The sequence below is a fragment of the Macrotis lagotis genome, chromosome X (genome assembly GCF_037893015.1).
Source record: "Macrotis lagotis isolate mMagLag1 chromosome X, bilby.v1.9.chrom.fasta, whole genome shotgun sequence".
In the NCBI taxonomy this organism is placed as follows: Eukaryota; Metazoa; Chordata; class Mammalia; order Peramelemorphia; family Peramelidae; genus Macrotis; species Macrotis lagotis.
The window spans coordinates 34,541,386-34,560,426 of NC_133666.1; the positions used below are offsets into that span (position 1 = coordinate 34,541,386).

Genomic DNA, 19,041 nt, shown 5'->3' on the forward strand with positions numbered 1-19,041 from the left:
TCATGCATTATCCCATTGCCTACTGGTCATGTAGGACCGAAGTCCCATGGACATTTTAAACTTGACATGTCCAAAATTGAACTCATTATCTCTCCTCACCCCCCAAAACTCTTCCAGCCTCTAAGTTTCCCTATTACCATATTAAGCATTGCCACTGTCCAAAGAACCCAGGTTTACAATCTAGGTGTTACCCATGATGCTGCACTCTTAATCATCCAATAGGTTACTGCCTCCTGTTGTTTCTACCTTTACAACAGTTCCCATAGATGTCCCCTGCTCTCCTCTGACAGGTGAAGGCCCTCTCATCCTTTCGTGACTTGACTCTTCAGCAGTGATAGTGTCCCAGTCAATCTCTCCCCACTCCAGTTTATCCTCTACTTACCTACAAAAGAAATCTTCTAGAAGGGCAAGTCTGATCATAACACTCACCTAGTCAATAAACTCCATGGGCTCCCTGTTATGTCCAGGAACAAATAGAAATTCCTCTTTTTTGACTTCTAAAGTCTTTCCCAATCCTTTGTTTTCCCTACATCTCCAGTCTTCTATGATCTAGAAACACTGACTTTCTTGGTGATTACATAATCACTCCTTCTCCCAACTCTACACCTTTTCACTGACTATCCTTCTAACTTGGAATGTTCTCTTTCTTCCAGCTGTTCACTTCCCTGCTTTCCTTTAAGTCTCAGCTAAGATCCTATCCCTTCTGCAAGAAGCCTTTCCAGGTCCTCTTTCATGTTAGTGCCTTCCCTCTGAGGATATCCCCAATTTATATGTATATGGTTTGTAAATAACTCTTTGCAGATCATCTTCTCCCACAGACTATGAACTCCTTGAAAATCAGGATTGCTTTTCCCACTTAATAAATGCTTGTAGACAGACCAATCACTTTGTCCAGGACTACACAAGCTAAGAAGTGTCAAAAGTAGAATTTGAACCCAGGACATCTTAACTCCAAACCCAACACTCTACTAGACCAAATCACCTTTATTTTCTTTGTTTAAAGAAGAATTAAACCTATTTCTCAGAGAGTAAATGGGCCTTGTTCAATGAAAGTCCAACAACAGATTCAAAAGCACAACAATGACAAGTTAGAGAATAATTATTAACTTTAAATATGATTCTTCTTTTTGGTTTTTGCAAGGCCACAGGGTCATGTGACTTGCCCAAGGTCACACATCTAGGTTCTTAATTATCTGAGGTCACATTTCAACTCAGGTCCTCCTAACTCCAGGGTCGGTGCTCTATTCACTGAGCCACCTAGCTTCCCCTAAATATAATGCTTTAGCTTCAGATGGTTCCAGTGACAGATATCCAATGTATAAACAATCTTTCAGGAAATCTTGTCATGTGTAAAGGAAGGTGGACCCAAACCATATTTAATTCTATTCATGCCCATCCCCACTGGGAAGATACTTCCAAAATTCAGTGTTCAATATTCTACCTGAAGTCAAACAGTCCCAATTCCGCTGGTTTTGGTTTAGGGTTGTTTGTTTATACTGAATTGATTAAATCAATTGACTCTCTGTGGTTCTTTGAGTCTTCATTTGTGGGGTCGTTAGGTGGCGCAGTGGATAGAGCACCGGCCCTGGAGTCAGGAGTACCTGAGTTCAAATCCAGCCTCAGACACTTCATAATTACCTAGCTGTGTAGCCTTGGGCAAGCCACTTAACCCCATTTGCCTTGAAAAAACAAACAAACAAACAAACAAAAAACAGTCTTCATTTGTGAGAAAGAGCTTTTCTACAGTAAGGTAAAGTGGAAAAATACAAAAAAAATCCACAAAAATAATGATCATTTCTATCGTCTCCCACCAAGAGCCAAAGGGAACCAGAAGTATCCTTTATGTTAATGTAAAACCAAAAATATTTTATGCAATTTTATTGAGTCACATAAAAGAGCAGTTCCAAAATGATTTGAATACATTTTGTTTGGCTATTTGTAATAGATTTTATTTTTCTGGTTTTCTTGTTGAGGGGTGGATATATAGAAGTAAGAGGGAGAAAATTCAGAACTGAAAATAAAACTGATTTTTAAAAGCTTAAATAAAGAATCCCCCCCCAAAAAAAAAAATAAACAAAGAACTGAACAAAAAAAGGGACAGGCCTGCTCAAGACAGGGATAACAAATCAAATAAAAATGTCCAAACTAACTTGTAGATGTAATAATTCTTAATATTCATATAGTACTTTTAGTTTTTGCAAAGCCTTCTTCATATTTTATTTAATTCAATCCTTATAACAAAACTAGGAGGTAGATGCTATTTTTGTCCCATTTTCTGGGTGAAGAAACAGGCAGAAAGAGGTTAAATGACTTGTCCATGGTCACTAAGCTAGTAAGTATTTGAGGCAGCATGTGAGCACAGATCTTTCTGCCTTGAAATCAAAGTGTACCATCCACCACACCACCAAACAATACCCAACTAAATACAAATAGGTTATTTCATAGAATTAAAGTGCTGACCCTATTCATATGGAAAAATAAATGAATAAGTATATCAAAAGCTAAGAAATAATTTTCCCAAGGGGGGCTAGCACTACTAGATATCAAAAGCAATAAATATAAAAACGACATTGAAATAAATGAATGAAGCTGATTCAAGAACCCAGAAATAAAGTCAGAAAGATATAAAAGATCCATATTTGATAAGCCCACATTCAAAAACCACCAGCAAATAGAACCACAATTCAAAAAAATTATTTGTATAATGGGATGGCCATGTGAACAAAAGAAATTCACCTCCCATCATACTCCACAATAAACTCTTATTGCATCAGGGTCCCAAATACATAAAAATAATTCACAAAAAAACCAGAATAAATAACAATGATGATGATGAAAATATATGTCCCAATAATACAGAGGGAAGATATTTGTATCATTCCCATTTAGGAACTCACTGAAGTTCAAATAAATGGTTTTTATTTTATAAAGTTAAAAGAGTCACAAGCAAAAAAAAAAAAACATCTTTAAAATTAAAATTAAAGAAATAGAGTGGGGAACTCTTTGCATTAAATATATCGGATACATCTCCAATATCCAAAATCTATAAAGAAATGCTGCCTATCTACTGACCAAGAATACATTCTTCCCAAAGGAAGTGGTGAAATGGGGCAGCTAGGTGGCGCAGTGGATAGAGCACTGGCCTTGGGGTCAGGAGGATGAGAGTTGGAATTCGGCCTCAGAAACTTGATTCTTCCTAACTGTGTGACCTTGGGCAAGTCATTTAACCCTGATTGCCTCACATCCCAGGGCCACTCTAGTGGTCCTGATTCATATCTGGCCACTGGACCCAGATGACTCTGGAGGAGAAAGTGGGGCTGGTAACTTAGTACACTCACTCAAATCCAATTCATGTGCTTGTCATGGCATCACCTTTCTGATGCCGTGGTCTTCTTCAAAAATGAAGGACAAACATTATTAGTGGTGAAATGGAATGAAAAGATAATTTATGAAGAGGGAAATACAAATATTTCATAAGTACAAGAAAAGATATTTAAACTTTCTAATAATCAGAGAATAGATATCTTTAAGAAAATAGATATCTTTAAGATAACATCATGCAAATGTCTGGGAGCTAAGATGGTAGAGAAAGCAGTAAATCTCCATAACTCTCTCTCATATTCACCTCCAAACAAGGATAAAAAGTGTTCCCAAAAATCCTCCTGGAATAGCAGAACCAGCAAAAAGACATGATAAATCAGTCTTTCAGCCCAAGAAACCTGGCGGATGAGCAGGATAGGGCTCTCACTAAGGTAAAAGGGGAGTACAGTCCAGGACAGGAACAAGCCTCACATCAGCAAACCAGTGGTAGATTCTGAATCCCACTGTGATGGAGTAGACAAATACCAACACCTATGCAGCTAATGTGTCTCAACAAAGTCAGGGGAATGGGCAGATTCCAGCTCTGAGAACTTCCACATGCTTCAGTGTAGCCCAGGACAAAGAGGCAACCTCCAGTGGCCAGATCACTGCATACTTCAATGTCTCCCCAAGACAACACAGAAACACCCTGCTGGTCTCTGCACATGCCAAGAACCTGCACTAGAACCCTGACTCAGCTAGGTAAACTGGCAGACCTCTACAGCTGCCAATAGTACCAGTCACATACCCCTACCTAGTCCCCTCAGTGCAGCATGAGATCTGAGAGTCCCCCACGGACTTTAGGGTAACATCAGTGCAGCACCAGATAAATAGCAGTCCTTTGCACAAGAAGCCTGACACAATACCCCTTCCACTCTGGGTACAGAATGCAAACTTATAAGAAAGAAAAAAGGCCAAAAAAGATGAGCAAAAACCAATAACAAACAAGAGTCTGGCCATAGAAAGTTATTATGGTGATGGATGATCAAGACACAAACTCAGAAGAAGACAAAAAATATCAAAACACCTAGGAGGATAACTCCAAAGTAAAAGGGGGAGTGGTCTCAAGTCCAGAAAGAACTCATGAAAGAGCTCAAAAAGGAGCTTTAAAACACGTAAAACAGGCAGAAGAAAAATTGGGTAAAGAAATGAGAGTGATGAATACATTGTTTGTGGAGTTGTGAACTGATCCATCCGTTCTGGAGAGCAATTTGGTATTATGCCCAAAGGGCAATAAAAATGTGCAATCTCTTTTGATCCAGCAATACCATTACTGGGTCTGCATCCTGAAGAGATCATGGAAAAGGGTAAAAATTCCACATGTACAAAAATATTCATAGCAGTCTTCTTATAATGGCAAAGAATTAGAAATTGAGGGGATGCCCATCCATTGGGGAATGGCTGACCAAACTGTGGTATATGTATATAATAGAACACTTGTTCTATAAGAAATCATGAGAGATGCGATTTCAGAAAAGGCTGAAAAGACTTCCACGAGATGCTGCTGAGTGAAATGAGCAAAACCAGAACATTATACATACTAACAACAACATGAGGGGCTGATCAACTATGATGGACTTGTTCATTCCATCCTTGCAATAGTCAGAGACAATCTTGGGGGACTTGGGATGGAGAATTCCGTCTATATCCAGAGAAGGAACTATGGAGTTGAAGTGAAGACTAAAGTTGATTATTTTCAATTTTTAAAAAGTTGCTTTATGTAAAATGTAATTTTACTATCTCTAATGTTTTCTTTCTTCCTTTTGGATCTGATTCTTCTCTCATAACACATTCAATTTCGATCTATGCTCATCATGGTTGCAAATGTAAAACCTATATCAGATTGCCTTCTAAAAATTATAAAACTCAAAACTTTGCAAAAAAAATTGGTATAAACTACCACTGTATGTAATTGGAAAAGCAAATAAACTATTTATATAATAAAAAAGAAATGAGAATGATATAAGAAAATTATGGAAAAAATTCAACAATTTGAAAAAAAGTAACGGCTTAAAAAGAATTGGCCAAATGGAAAATGAGATACAGGATAACACCTTATACCCACTAGAACAGCATTTGTGGCTAAGTATATGAAGCACAAGAATATTTTATTATTATAATGATCTACAAGACTACAGAGAACCATATAGCATATGTAAGCAGGCTGTAGCACGTTGCTAAAAGTGACTCCTGCAGAAATAGTGGCCCCAAAAAAAAGACCCACTCGAGGACATAGCTGAATTGAAATGTAGGTGGGCCAATTATGGCAAGAGTAACAAGTGGACAGCCCAATTATAACATAACTATCTACAAATTATTAAAAAAACCTAAAGGAAGGAGTGGTTAGGTGGCACAGTGGATAGAGCACCAGCCCTGGAGTCAGGAGTACCTGAGTTCAAATCCAGCCTCAGACACTTAATAATTACCTAGCTCTGTGGCCCTGGGCAAGCCACTTAACCCCATTTGCCTTGCAAAAACCTAAAAAAAGACCTAAAGGAAAACTTCTAGCATGATGGGAAGAACCTTGGGGGAGGAGGTTTTAAGAGAACATGGAGAAGAATTACACAGTATGAAAAGGTGTGAATATTCTGCATTCTATACCAATGCATACCCACATGGACAGGATTCCAGCTCCATCAAAGCATTAAAGTACTGCCCTATCTCAACCCTGAGACATTTTCTTTACTAACAATTCTCCCTGTCACACTTTTTCTTGTCATGAAGTCACCAACAACATAGCTCTTTCCTGAAGCAATGTTAGCTACAAATGGCCAATATATCATTGACAGGGAGAAGATAGTCAAACAAATTGCCAACATCCCCACTGGAGTCATGCAAACTGTCCTAAACTTTAAAGCTAATTCATCTCTCTTAGCCACATTACTTTCAGAAGATTACATAGCATAATGAAAGTGGTGTTTGTCTTCTTTCCAGAATAAAGAATGGTATTTGGGAGAGAAAAAATTTTTATTTCCATGTCCTCAAAAAAATCTCAATATTTACCAGCATATTGCTTCCTGATAGTACTTAGTTTTTGAAATCTCATTAGTTAAGCACAAACAACAATCTACCATCTTTTGAATCTAGAAAGAGGACCAGAATACTTTTAAGTTTCTGAATATGAACTATTAAGAGAATAAGCAACATATAAAATTATCACGTAACTAATTTATTAAATAAATAGACTTAGTATCTAAAATGAGATTTTACCTGGCATAGTAGATAGAAAGATAGATAGATAGACCTTAGAATTGAGAATAAATGAATTCAAGGCCCACTCTGTCACATAATGGCTGTGTGGACCTGGACAACTCACTTCAACTCTTAATGGCCAGGCAAGTGTCTTAAGATTTCCAGAATGGTAAAAGGAGTTTCTTCACTGAAACTTCCCTAGATTGAGGAAATCAAAGGTCTAGTCCTCTTAAAATATGTTGAATTTAAAACAAAAGAACATGGATTCAAATTCTGGCTCTGACATATGCTAGTTACTTGACCATGGGTATGTATAGCCTCTCTGAGCCTGTAACACTCAACAACTTATCTGCCAGGCTATGAATGGGTTTCCAGATCACTCACATATGTATTTCCTATATTAAAATAGGCATCAGTTAATTGTGACCCATCTTAACCCCTTAGATTTGTTCTGCATAACCCCCAAGAGCAGAACCAAGAGTCATAATGGGTAGAAGTCATAAAGTGGCAAAGTCTGATGCCAGAAAAGTAATTTCCTGACAATTAGAGCTGTACAATAGCAACTGTGCTGCCTGGGGAAATGGTAGATGACCCTTTAGTAAAAGTCCCCAGGCAAATGCACAATGGCCTATCATTGTCAACTTCACTTACTTGTTATGCCTTGTCACAATATTACAGTCAACTTTCCTGCATTTGCACAGGCTTCATCCTTGCCCTCTTCCTCCTCATGGGTACTTCCTAGCTCCCTTCAAGACTCAATTCAAGTAACTAGCTTCTATAATTAGCCCTTTCTTTTTCTTTCTTTCTCTTTCTTTCTTTCTCTCTTTCTCTTTCTCTCTTTCTCTCTCTCTCTTTCTCTCTTTCTCTCTCTCTCTTTCTCTCTCTCTCTTTCTCTCTCTTTCTTTCTCCCTTTCTTTCTTTCTTTCTTTCTTTCTTTCTTTCTTTCTTTCTTTCTTTCTTTCTTTCTTTCTTGCAATAGGGTTGACTGACTTGCCCAAAGTCACACAGCTAGGTAATTATTAAGTGTCTGAGGCCAAATTTGAACTCAGGTCCTTCTGACTCCAGGCCTGGTGCTCTATCCACTGTGCCATCTCATTGCCCCTATAATTAACCTTTCTTTTTTCGTTGTCTCACTCAAGAGTGACATAGTCCCTTTAAATATATTCTTTATTGTGTATGCACTGTATATTTCTTAACTGGTATACATGTTTGTTTTAGTTTTATTTTGAACTTAACATTTATATAAACATACAATAAAAGTAGGATTTTACATGAATTGTATGTTTCTATTATATATAGTTTGTTTTTAGTATATATATATATATTTATATATACACATATACACATATATACATATATATACATATATATGTAATTTTAACCAATAGGTTTCACAGGTGTCCTGTTTTTCTGAGTATAATTATGGGCTTACCTCTCTGAATTTTTAAAAGAAATTTATTTATTTAAGATAAGAGGGTTAAGTGGCTTGCCCAAGGTCACTCAGTGAAGTAATTATTAGGTGCCTGAGATCAGATTTGAACTCAGGTTCTCCTGGCTCCAGGGCCAGTGCTCAATCCATTAAGCCACCTAGCTGCCCTTTAAAATATTTTTTTTAATTTTAGTTATTTTTTAAAATTTTATTTAACCTCACTGCATTTTTAAAAAAGATGCCTTCAGGGGCCTTCTCTTAATTTCTATGCTCTTTATCTACATGACCAGTCACTCTCCCACCCACCCACACTCCCATTAGGGAAAAAAAAAACAGCTCTTGTGAAATGTAGTAAAAGTTGTCTTCTTGAACCCCCCCTCGTTCCTCCCCCCAAAATAGGAGCTCCTTGAGGAAATCATGTCATCCTGTCTCTGTATCCCAAGTGGCCATCATGGTTCCCTGTACCCAATAAGTATCTTATCAATGCTACCTGAATTGAAAAAAATAGTGGGCATTCTTCTGGGGTAGGGATTATACTCCATGGCTGCTGAACCATCTGATGACACAGAAATTGTGAGATTCAAGGTTCGTCTCCTAGACATTCACCTCCAGGAGAACAGAAACCTTCATCATATTTCACTTTGTGACAGATGACTCAAAAGACCAGATAAATGATTTCCTTTATCTCTTCCATCTTATGGCACTGGAGATATACTACTGAGGTGGAAATCAGTCCACCATTGCTAGATAGTGTGAGAGTTCTGTGTTAGGGATCTCAGCTACTTTCTATGGAAAATTTTCCTAAGTTAACTAATTGCTAACAGAATGGGCTGGGGCGGGGGGAGAGGGTGGGGAGGGCAGTACCATTGCCAACAGAATTCAGGAAAATTTTGTTCTCTTCCAAAAAAAAGTACTCTGAGATCCTAGGTAGGGATTAAAAATTCTAATTAAGTCAAATACACTATTATGAAAATAAGATCAACATGGCTGAGAGAAAGAAAATAGATCAAATGACCAAAGGCTATTTCCCAAAGTTGGGGGAGGAACTTCAGCAAGGCGAAATCTGAGAGAGAGAGAGAGAGAGAGAGAGAGAGAGAGAGAGAGAGAGAGAGAGAGAGAGACGAGAGACAGAGAGACAGAGAGAGACGAGAGACAGAGAGACAGAGAGACAGAGAGAAAGATGGACAGAGGGACAGAGAGACAGTGAGAGAGAGAAAAAGAGACACAAAGAGAGGCACACACAGATACAGAGAGACAGAGAGGCCAAGGCTGATCTCCATCAGCTTTACAAGGTCCTCAAAATTGAAATGGCTATATCTCAGCTGCCAAAACAAAGGACAGAAATGGGGGTCCAAAGGCTCAGTCACTCAAGCCCAACCAAATCCTTTTCAGGGTATGGAGCTGCTGAGACAAGCCAGCCAATTCAATTACCGGCAGTATTTATCAGACATCTCGTGTACTTGCGTCAGTGATGCCAATGGCTACCCAGCAGCCTGTGCAAACCACAGAACAGGATTTAAAAAAAAAAATTGCGAGACAAGAAGTAAGGAATCCCAGTTTATTTTATTCCCTGGGAGCTTTCTGGAGGGTGGAAGGTGGAGAAGGGGTAGACAAGGGAGTTAAAAGATCCCTTGCTAAGGTGAATTTATAAGCTCATTTGCTAAGCCCAGGTCTGGAGATTTGGTAGCAAAAAAGGCTTTGTAGTGGACAGACCCCTGGACTAAGAGTCACAAGCTCTGAATTGCTGGTCAGTGCTCCATGTGATCTTGGACCAATCATTTCCCTTGGACTTCAGTTTCACATTTTGTACATTTTGTAAAATGTACAAAAGAGAATCTGCTCAATTCACTGGTCTGTGTGGGAAAGAGCACAGGAGACTAGATATGGCAGCATTTTGTAAACTCCACCACACTACATACCCATTAGGCATTATCCCAACAGTCAATATACTTCTGGATGATGACAAACCTTGCAACCTCTATGGTGTGATCACATGCTATTCTCTTTCAATCACTCTGTCCCAATAAACTATCTACTATGTAAAGGGGCATATTGTACAAAAGCTATCAGCTTCTTATTCCTGGGGCATTAAAGGTTTGGGGTTTTTTTTTTGTTTGTTTGTTTTTGTTTTTAGGTTTTTTTGCAAGGCAATGGGGTTAAGTGGCTTGCCCAAGGCCACACAGTCTAGGTAATTATTAAGTGTCTGAGGCCAGATTTGAAGTCAGGTCCTCCTGACTCCAGGGCCGGTGCTCTATCCACTGTGCCACCTAGCCATCCCTAGTATTAAGGTTTTTTTGACAGTCCACTATAGGCCCCAGATCTTTTTCTGGAAAAAATACGATCTAACTGTACATCTCCCATCCTGTACTTATTAGCTTGAATTTCTGATGTCTCAGATAACCTCTATTCTGAATGGCCTCTTATCAGAGTCATCCTGACCTGCTAGTTTATCAAGTTCTTTTTGCTCCTGACTCAATCACATAGTCCGTTACCTACGCTTCTCCACTTTGCGGCATCTACAAACTTGATATTCCAATTATTTTAAATACACTTGGTATTCACTTACTTGTTTGCATGTCATGATCCTCTAGCAGAAGGTCAATTCATGGGCAGGAACTGTCTTTGTAAACTCAGTGTCTACCATAGGACCCAGCAGGTGCTTAGTATGAACTGAATTGAATTGAATATATGGCTATTTAAACAAACCTGAGGATTTCCATGTTTCAGGATTAGAAAAGGAAATGAAGGAAGGAATCACATAAACATTTTTATAAGGTATCTGTGCTAAGAAGTTAGCAAGAGATAGTGATAAGCAAAGGACAGTCCATTTTACCGTGTTTGGGTGAGAACAGTGGCGATTTGGATCTGCCTGCGTGTTCGGGCCGGGGTGCCACAAGTTGGATGGGCCGGGAATGCTTATCGGTCAGCCTCCGGAAACAAGTCTGACGGTTCTGGAATATGCTGCGAATGTTTTCCAGTTTGACTTGGACAGCCTGGATCTGAGCCTGCAGAGCACAAAATGAGATGCCGGATCAAGGACTGGATGGAAATCATCAGCGAAACGAAGGCTCCCCAAACCCCATCACCTCCCCAGAGAACAGAACAGCACGCACCAGAAGGAGGAATTTCAATTGAGGGCTTAAGATACGTCAAGTAAGAAACCTTGAGCAAAGTAATGTAAAGCAGATTAATGTAGTAAAGCCTCGTCATGGCTACAAAGCCACAACTCTTGATATTTCCACCAGAAAGCCAGTGACCCTGAGAAGGCTGATGCAGACTCAGTGAGCAAGGAGAACAGGGTAGGCTGAGAAGTCTTAGTTCTTCATTTCAGAGAAAATACAGAAGTCTTTCCTCCCCAGACTGGAAGAGTCAATGGACCTCCTGATTGGGGGCAGATGACTTCTTTCCAAGTAAGGATTAAGACATCAATTATATAAATGACCTGGACCTAAATTTCCTAATCAGTAAAACAAGGGGGAGAAATGAACAAGATGGCTTCTGACATCTCTTCTAGTTCTAGGTCAGTTTTAGAAATGTGAAAGGAGAGCTATAAGCAACAGGATGAGCTTGAAAACGTAGATACAATGACTCTGTCCAATCTTAATTCTCCACCATCAAAGGGAGAAAAGCTTTCTTTCGGCCCTGGCCTGACTCCTCCCCAGAGTAGATCTAACTAGGCAGCTTCAGCCCCTACTAAGAAAGGAGTCAGCTGTCCATATTTGAGCCTCAGCAGCACAGATACTCTTACCTCTAATTTGGAGTATACTTTTGTCTGTCTCTGATACATCGAGGGGCCACACCCCTATTAAGACTACTTTCCCTAACTAAATTTATGAGCCTATGTGTGGCCTTGGGCAAGTCACTTCAATTTCCCTGGGCCTCAGTTTCTTGATCTATAAAATGAAGGAGCAGGCTAAATGGCCTCCAAGTTCCTTCTATCTCCATAGGGATGCTCCCATTGAAGAAGGCACCCTTGGAGTAACCTGGCCAGGGCTTGGTCGGCCAGTTATGCTCTGACTGCACATACTGTACCTTGAGTTCGGGAGTCAAAATGACCTCAAATTCCAGCTGAAGGACACGAGGATCATACTTTAAATTGGGGAGAGTCACATCAAGGAACTTCTCGATGTCATAAAGAGCTCTTTGAGCACCTTCTTTTGCCTGGCATTTATCCATCGGCTGATTAGCAAGGAGGTAGGCCCCCTCATCACAGCACAGGAGAGCCTGGCAGGGAGAAGTGAAGCAAGATTGAATATATCCATCCATTCAGGCAGTAAGGAAAATGAACAGGGCAGTGGTATCTGTTCTACAGTTCTGCTCCATGTTGCATATTTTACTTAAATCAATAATGGAAGAAGGAAAAAAAATACACCTGCCCCACTTCCCCCCCCAAAAAAAGAAAAGAAAAAGCCAAGTCTTTTTGTAAGTGACACACAGTGATAGAAAACAGGAAAGAAGGCTACCAAGGACTAGAGGTGCCCTCACAAGTGCCCAAGTTCTTGGTCAGCCACCTCATAGATAATATATTTCTCTGCACAATGCCCCTGGGGAGGGACCTGTGCTTACTGATCACTGGAAAATAATGGGGACCAAACACAAAAGGCACTTCATTGATTCAAATGCCTTTGTTTCCATTAACAAAATCTATTAGTCAAGATCCTCTTGGGTACAAGCCTGAAACTAGGTGGGAAGGGAGACACAAAGTTAAGGTAAGGTATGGTCCCTCCTTCATTGTAGCCTACAGTCTGGGGGGGGGGAAGGCAACACAAAAAACCCTCATAAATAATATTGGATGATAATAGCTAATAGAAAGTACTTCGCAAACCTTAAAATACTCTGTAAATGCTAGTTATGATCATTATTATTATTATTAGGGACTATAACTGTGATATCACTGGTATTCAGGTTGGCACCTTCTCCGGCCTAGAAATTGAGTGACTTGCCCAGAGTTACACAGCCAGAACACATCAGAGACAGCACTTGAACCCAGATCATCCCGACTTCCAGACTGGTTATCTATCCACTACACCAAGGGCCAACACACTATGGTCCATTTCCTATTTTTTGTACAGACTGTGAGCAAATACATTGTTTCACTTGGGCCTTAAAGAGAGCTGTGAATTCAACAATCAAAGAGCAAAAGGAGGACATTCCAGCTACATCAATCAGGGGGAGTAAAAACCAGATTATAAAAATCCAAGACTGTCCAAAGGGGCAAAGCACTACCCAGTCTAGAGAGAAGCATTATGAAGGGGGGGGGGGAGAAAATTAAGGTTAGCGAGGTTCAGTGAGGCAGGAGAGAGGAGAACTTTTAATGGTATAGGGAGCAATCTGAACTTAACTCAGTGGATGACTTCTGAGCCGAGCTCTAGTAGGATGGGTCTATTTGGTAGAAGTCTGCAGGATGCTTTGGTGGGAAGGAGAAAGAAGAAGATTGACAATATAGTCAATATAATAAAAATAACAACAATGGTTAGCAAGGTCAATGGTGGGCTTGCAGGTAGACCTAGTGAAGTCAGAAAGAAGGATAAACTTGGGGTGAAAGAGACTTGAGATGCACAAAAGGAACAGGTTAGTGAAGCAGAGTTGGTGAAGCAGGGTAGCGGTGAACATTGTATATCGATGATGATGATGATGATATATTTATATGAGGAAATTCAGGAAGGCTGATGGTGGGAGAGCAGGATTTGGGTGAAGAATAAAGGAGGAAGAAGTAAAAGTGACATTATCCTACAGAAAGAAGCAACAGATCACAAGCCTGGCAAAGAGGCATGATATAGTGGCCTTCAATTATCTGAACATCTGTTGGAGTCTTCCCTCTGCCAAAAAAAGAGTTAGCTAATCATTTCTTAGCTTGCCTTAATGATCATTTCATCCTTCAAAAGGTGAAGGAAGCAGTAAGCAGAATTGCTATTCTGGACTGGATTCCCACAAAGAGAAACTGACTGCTGAAGGAGAAATGATGGGAAATGAAGGGGTGGTAGTGGTGGTGGTGGTGGTGGTGGAGAAGGAGATGACCACTCCATCTTAGAATGTGCAATAGAAAAAGGATAGGAAAGATGGTCCCAGAGTAAGACACATACCAGATACAGAGAGGGCAGATTTCAATGGAGTTGGAGAAATTTCACAGTTAATTGTGTGGAGAGCTGTTGGAAAGCCTTAAGGCCCTATATAAATGTGAATTATTTTCATTGTTGCTATCATTAGGATCCCAGGGACTACAACACTAGAAAGCCAATCTGCCTGGGAGGAATTGAAAGCTCTCAAGTACATACTGGGGTATTGAAAGAGACAACAGCTAGGCTGAAAAGAGGCATTCCAGGCCTCAGAAGGACAAGTAATGCATAGATTTTCTCAAAAACTGCAAGAGTTAATTCTGCAAACAATAAGCTAGTGAGATTGACTTCAACTTATAACATTTTTAGAGACGGTTAGCAAATATGTGGAAAAAGAAGCAGTGAACACCATGAGTTGGAATGGCTTCATGAAAAAGTCATGCTAGACTAACCACATTTCCACTGGTACCCAGGCTGCCACACTAATACATCTGGAGAAGGCTGTAGATACAGTTGGTCTATATTGCATCAAAGCATCTGATAAAGTCTCTCCTGCTCTTTTTGTGGACAAAATGGAGTAATGTTAGCTAGAAAAGACTATAGTTGCGTGGTTACAAATGACAGAATTAGCTGAAGGACCAGATGCAAAAATGAGATAACTTTGGTTTGGAAAGAGGTCTCCAGTGAAGTGGAGTGTCTCCAGCTGTCTGGGCTTGGTCCCGTATAAATTAATCTTTTCAATCAATCAATTGGATGGCAGCATCCACAGCAAGCTCATCAGCTGAGACAAAGCTGGGCAGGAAAAGCACCACAACAAAGCATAGGAGAATAGGTGCAAAACAATCTCAACAGACTAGAATGGCGAGTTGAATCTAATATTCCATCTATCAATGAGTACTAATTATTAACTGATTGACCTAATATGGTGGAACAATAGGAATCAATGCAAAATTAGGCACGTGGAGCCAAAAAACAATTTCATAGGAAAAGATGGGAGAGTCAGAGGAAAAATTACAGTCCTGAAAAAGATCTTTTAGGTTTTGGCGGACTACAAGCTCAATGTAAGTTTGCATTCAGAACGACAGAACATCCAAGAGTAAGGGATGAAGGTCCTGCTGCATTTTGCCCTCATTCAGCCTTATCTGGGATATTACATTGACTTCTGGATGTCACACATGAGGAAGGACATTGCTAAGCAGCAGAGCATCCAAAGAAAGAACAAGTAAGCTAGTAAAGGACTTAGGATCATGGTGCACGAGGATCCATTGAAGGAACTGGGAAAATTTTGTCCAGAAAAGGAATCATTTAGAGTAAGTTGCAATGGGTTCCAGTTAGAGGGACAGATCTAGGCTTGGTGTCAGGGAAAATGCTCTAACAAGTCCCAAAGTGGAATGGGCTACCCTGGGAATTAGAGAGTTAACTAGGCATTTTCTAGTAGAGTCTCGATGACTACTTGTGAGGTGTGTAGTAGAGAGGATACTTGGCCAGGTACAGAGAAGACCACTGGCTCCTCATTCATTAAAAAAGAGGGGCCTGGAGGATGGCTGCATCCAGGGTCTCTCTTCTCTAGAGCTATGTTTCTATGACACTTTGAAACCCTAAAGACAGCTATCATTTGCCTTCCCTATGTCTTCTTTTCTGCAAGCTAACCCCAGTTCCTATAATGGAACCTCACATGGCATGGACTCAAGGCCCTTTGCCATCTGAATTGGGGTTGGACTAGATGGTCTCCAGTCTCTTCTAACTCTGAGATTCTAGAATTCTATGATGATGAACTTGATTTTATTCAGTTTGAGTTACCTGTGAGACCACAAGGTAACATGTCACATAAGGAGTCTAGAAGGATGTGGTATCTCCCTCCAGTTAGGATAGGAATGTCTTGAGGGAAGAAATTATCTTTGTTTTTGGATTTCTAGACCCACAGCTTGGCATATAATAAACACTTAGTAAATAATTTTTCATTCATGCATTCACTTGGCAGCTTTAAGAATTACTGGCACATGGTAGCAAACTGAACCCACAAAGGTTAATGAGCTTCCTCTCAGGGATGATCCCATTTCTCAGAATGCTCACTACCTGGTGCAGTCGATTCTGGAGTTCCAAGGTCTTGGTGAGCTTCTTCTCTTTGGCTTTCAGCTCCTCAGACAATACATCTGTTTGGTGTCTTAACTCATTGCACCTCTGGCAGATTAAGTCAAGGGCATAGTGATGATTGGCTGCAAGCTGATGCCCATGCAGTATCAGAAGCTGGGCCTTCCCAATCAGCTCCTGGGGTGGAGTAAGAAGCAGTAACTCTCAAACCCCAGTTCTCAACTGTAATAAGCATCCTTTCCCCTGACATCATGCTACCATCATGGAAATGGAGCATCTGGGATAACAATGACCTGTTATTACCCAAGGACCCAAGCTCAATAGAAGACTTCTTTCTTTATTAGGATCACTTTCACAGATGCATTTGGCATAATTGTTGCCCATTAGTGGAAATGGGCCACTCCACTCTTACAGGGCCCTTCTACCATAGGTCCATTCTCAATTGGCCATTTTCCCTCTTTCCAACAAGATCATAAAAATCAATTATGTTCCTGAATTTGGACAGAGGGTGGGGTTAGCTAATTTTTTGGAGTGTGCTATGAGAAAAGAAAAGCTGCTTAGTACCTCTCCAAACACTAATTCATTTCATTAGCAGGAAGGACAGAGGAAGGATTGGAGACTTAACTTTACCTTAGCCATCTCATTCAGGGTCCTCAACTCTGAGAGTCTTTGCTTCACATCTATCACGCTTTCTCCAGTACTGGGTATGGCGGCATGCTGGTCCATTAAGAATTCAATAGCATCCTTGAGCTAAATATGGAGGGAAGAGTTGTCTGGCATGTGCAAATTTAAAAACTACTTTCCTTTATAATTAACTCACCTAGAAAAATATGATTTAATAAATATCAAGAAGGAAATATTCTGCCCAAGGTTTTTGCAACTATAACCATAATAATAATAATAATAATAGATGCCATTTTATAGTCCTTTCTATACAATATTTCCTTTAATCCTTCCAATAGGCCACTGAGGAAGATACTACTATACCCATTTATACCAGTGAAACAACTGAGGCTCTGAGAGATGCTCAGGGTCACTCCTTTTGTAAATATAGAAGTCAGGATTCAAACCTTGTTCTTCCTAGCTCCATGTCAGAATCCTATTAGATGTGACTAGGCTTAGGGGGAGAGGGAATGTGATAAAAGCTGTTTAAATGGACACATTCCCTGCCCTGAATTGTTTTCCATTGCTGGACAGATGACAGCACTGATATGAATAAGTATTGATAAGGTAGGGAGATAAAAAGAATATGATAATGCTAGTTATAGAGAACTCTGCTGTTTGCAATCACCTCCCTGGAACTTACCCCCATTCTCCTTTTTCTACTCTCTAAGGTTAAGCAGGATAATCTAATTCCATTTCCAGCTTCATGAAGTGGAAGGAATATTGAATTTGGAATCAGAGAGCCTGAGTCTTGATCCAGTCTCTGGTACCTGCTAAATACGTGACCCTGGATAAATCATTGTAGGTCAAAACTTTCTCAGCCATAAAATGAGGGCACTTGAATAGATTGTTCCACCCGAGGTCTCACTCCTCTAAAGTTATGTTTCTACAAACCTCTGAAACCCTAAAGACATTACATGTCTTCCCTACGTCCCTTTTCCAGGCTAATCATCCTCAATTCCTACAACTGATCCTCATATGGCATGAACTGAAGACCCTTCAACATCTGAGTTGTCCTCTTCTGGAGTCATCCAGATTATCCATGTACTTCCTAAAATGTGATATTCAGAATTGAACACCATCCCCCAGATGTGGTGAGAATGACTATCGCCTCCCCATTTCTAGAAGATGGATCCCCCAAATGAAGTCCAAAATTGCATTAGCTTTTCTAACTGTTGCATCACACTGCTGCCTCACGTGGAGCTTCCAGTCCACCATAACTTCTTTTTAGATAAACTGCTGTCTAGGCATGAACCACCCCATTTTCTTTTTGTGAGGTTGACTACTCCTTGAGTCTGACCATTTGGAGTAGAGAGAAGATAGAATTAGACTTGGATCTTGGAAGGTCTAGATTCAAATTCCACCATGGATATTTGAGAGCCCTCTGACCCAGGGCAAGGCTCACTGCCTGTCTGAACCACAATTTCTCCATCTGTAAAATGGGTATTTTAATAGTAAGTACTTCACAGAGTGTTCGCACAAAATAAAATGATCTACAAAGAGACCTTTGCAAATTTATGGCTTTTTAAAAATACCACCTGTTATTAAATATTCAGTCTTTTCTGGAAATACCTAATTGATTTTTCACTACATTTCATATTTCTCTTTCTGGCTCCCTGGGGGGAAAAACAGTGATAGAAGGTGTTGTGATCATAAAATTAACTCAATGAAAATGCTTAAAATTTTCCTAGAGAAGAGCAATGAGATTAACATACCTCTAGAAAATTTTGTTCAAATTTCCAGAGTTGTACATATTGATCCATCTTGAGTTGGTGCTTGTCCCAAAATTCATCAAAGGCCACTTCCATCTCATGCAATTGAGCAAGTAATCTTGACAAAGTAAAGTCCAAAGATGTTGTTAGTTTATATGTGCATGTAAAACACACTCATTTTCCGGAGAAAGAATTTGAATTAGCAACTGAGAAATAGGGACAAAGCCCCAGCCCATGATGTCCCACAGAGATAGAAACCAGAAATCTCCACAGGATTTCCTTAGACTGTAAAATGTTACCACCAAAAGACACCTTAGAGATCATCAAATCTAGCACCCTTATTTGACAGATGGGGAAAATAAAGCCCTTAGCTAGAATGGGAATCCAAGCACCAAATCTCATATCCTGAAAGATAGTCTGCCTTAAGGATTACCTTTAATGTCCACTAGTAGCATCTGGAAGGCTGTGGGACAGCCAAGAAAACCTCTATACTTAGAAGAGCAGGGCAGAAGAATCTGACTTTTCCCTCAAAATTATA

At 39.9% G+C, this 19,041-nt stretch overlaps 1 protein-coding gene across 1 annotated transcript in view; it reads right to left on the minus strand.

The window, feature by feature from the left end:
* The window catches only part of MCF2 (MCF.2 cell line derived transforming sequence), a 125,357-nt gene that overhangs the window by 33,844 nt on the left and 72,472 nt on the right, over positions 1-19,041 (minus strand). The window contains exons 9-13 of the mRNA XM_074201817.1: positions 18,507-18,626; positions 16,759-16,878; positions 16,114-16,305; positions 12,014-12,205; positions 10,815-10,986 (exon numbers count right to left, since the gene is read on the minus strand). Coding sequence (XP_074057918.1) covers positions 10,815-10,986; positions 12,014-12,205; positions 16,114-16,305; positions 16,759-16,878; positions 18,507-18,626 — 796 coding nt within the window. The remainder of the gene's footprint in view (positions 1-10,814; positions 10,987-12,013; positions 12,206-16,113; positions 16,306-16,758; positions 16,879-18,506; positions 18,627-19,041) is intronic.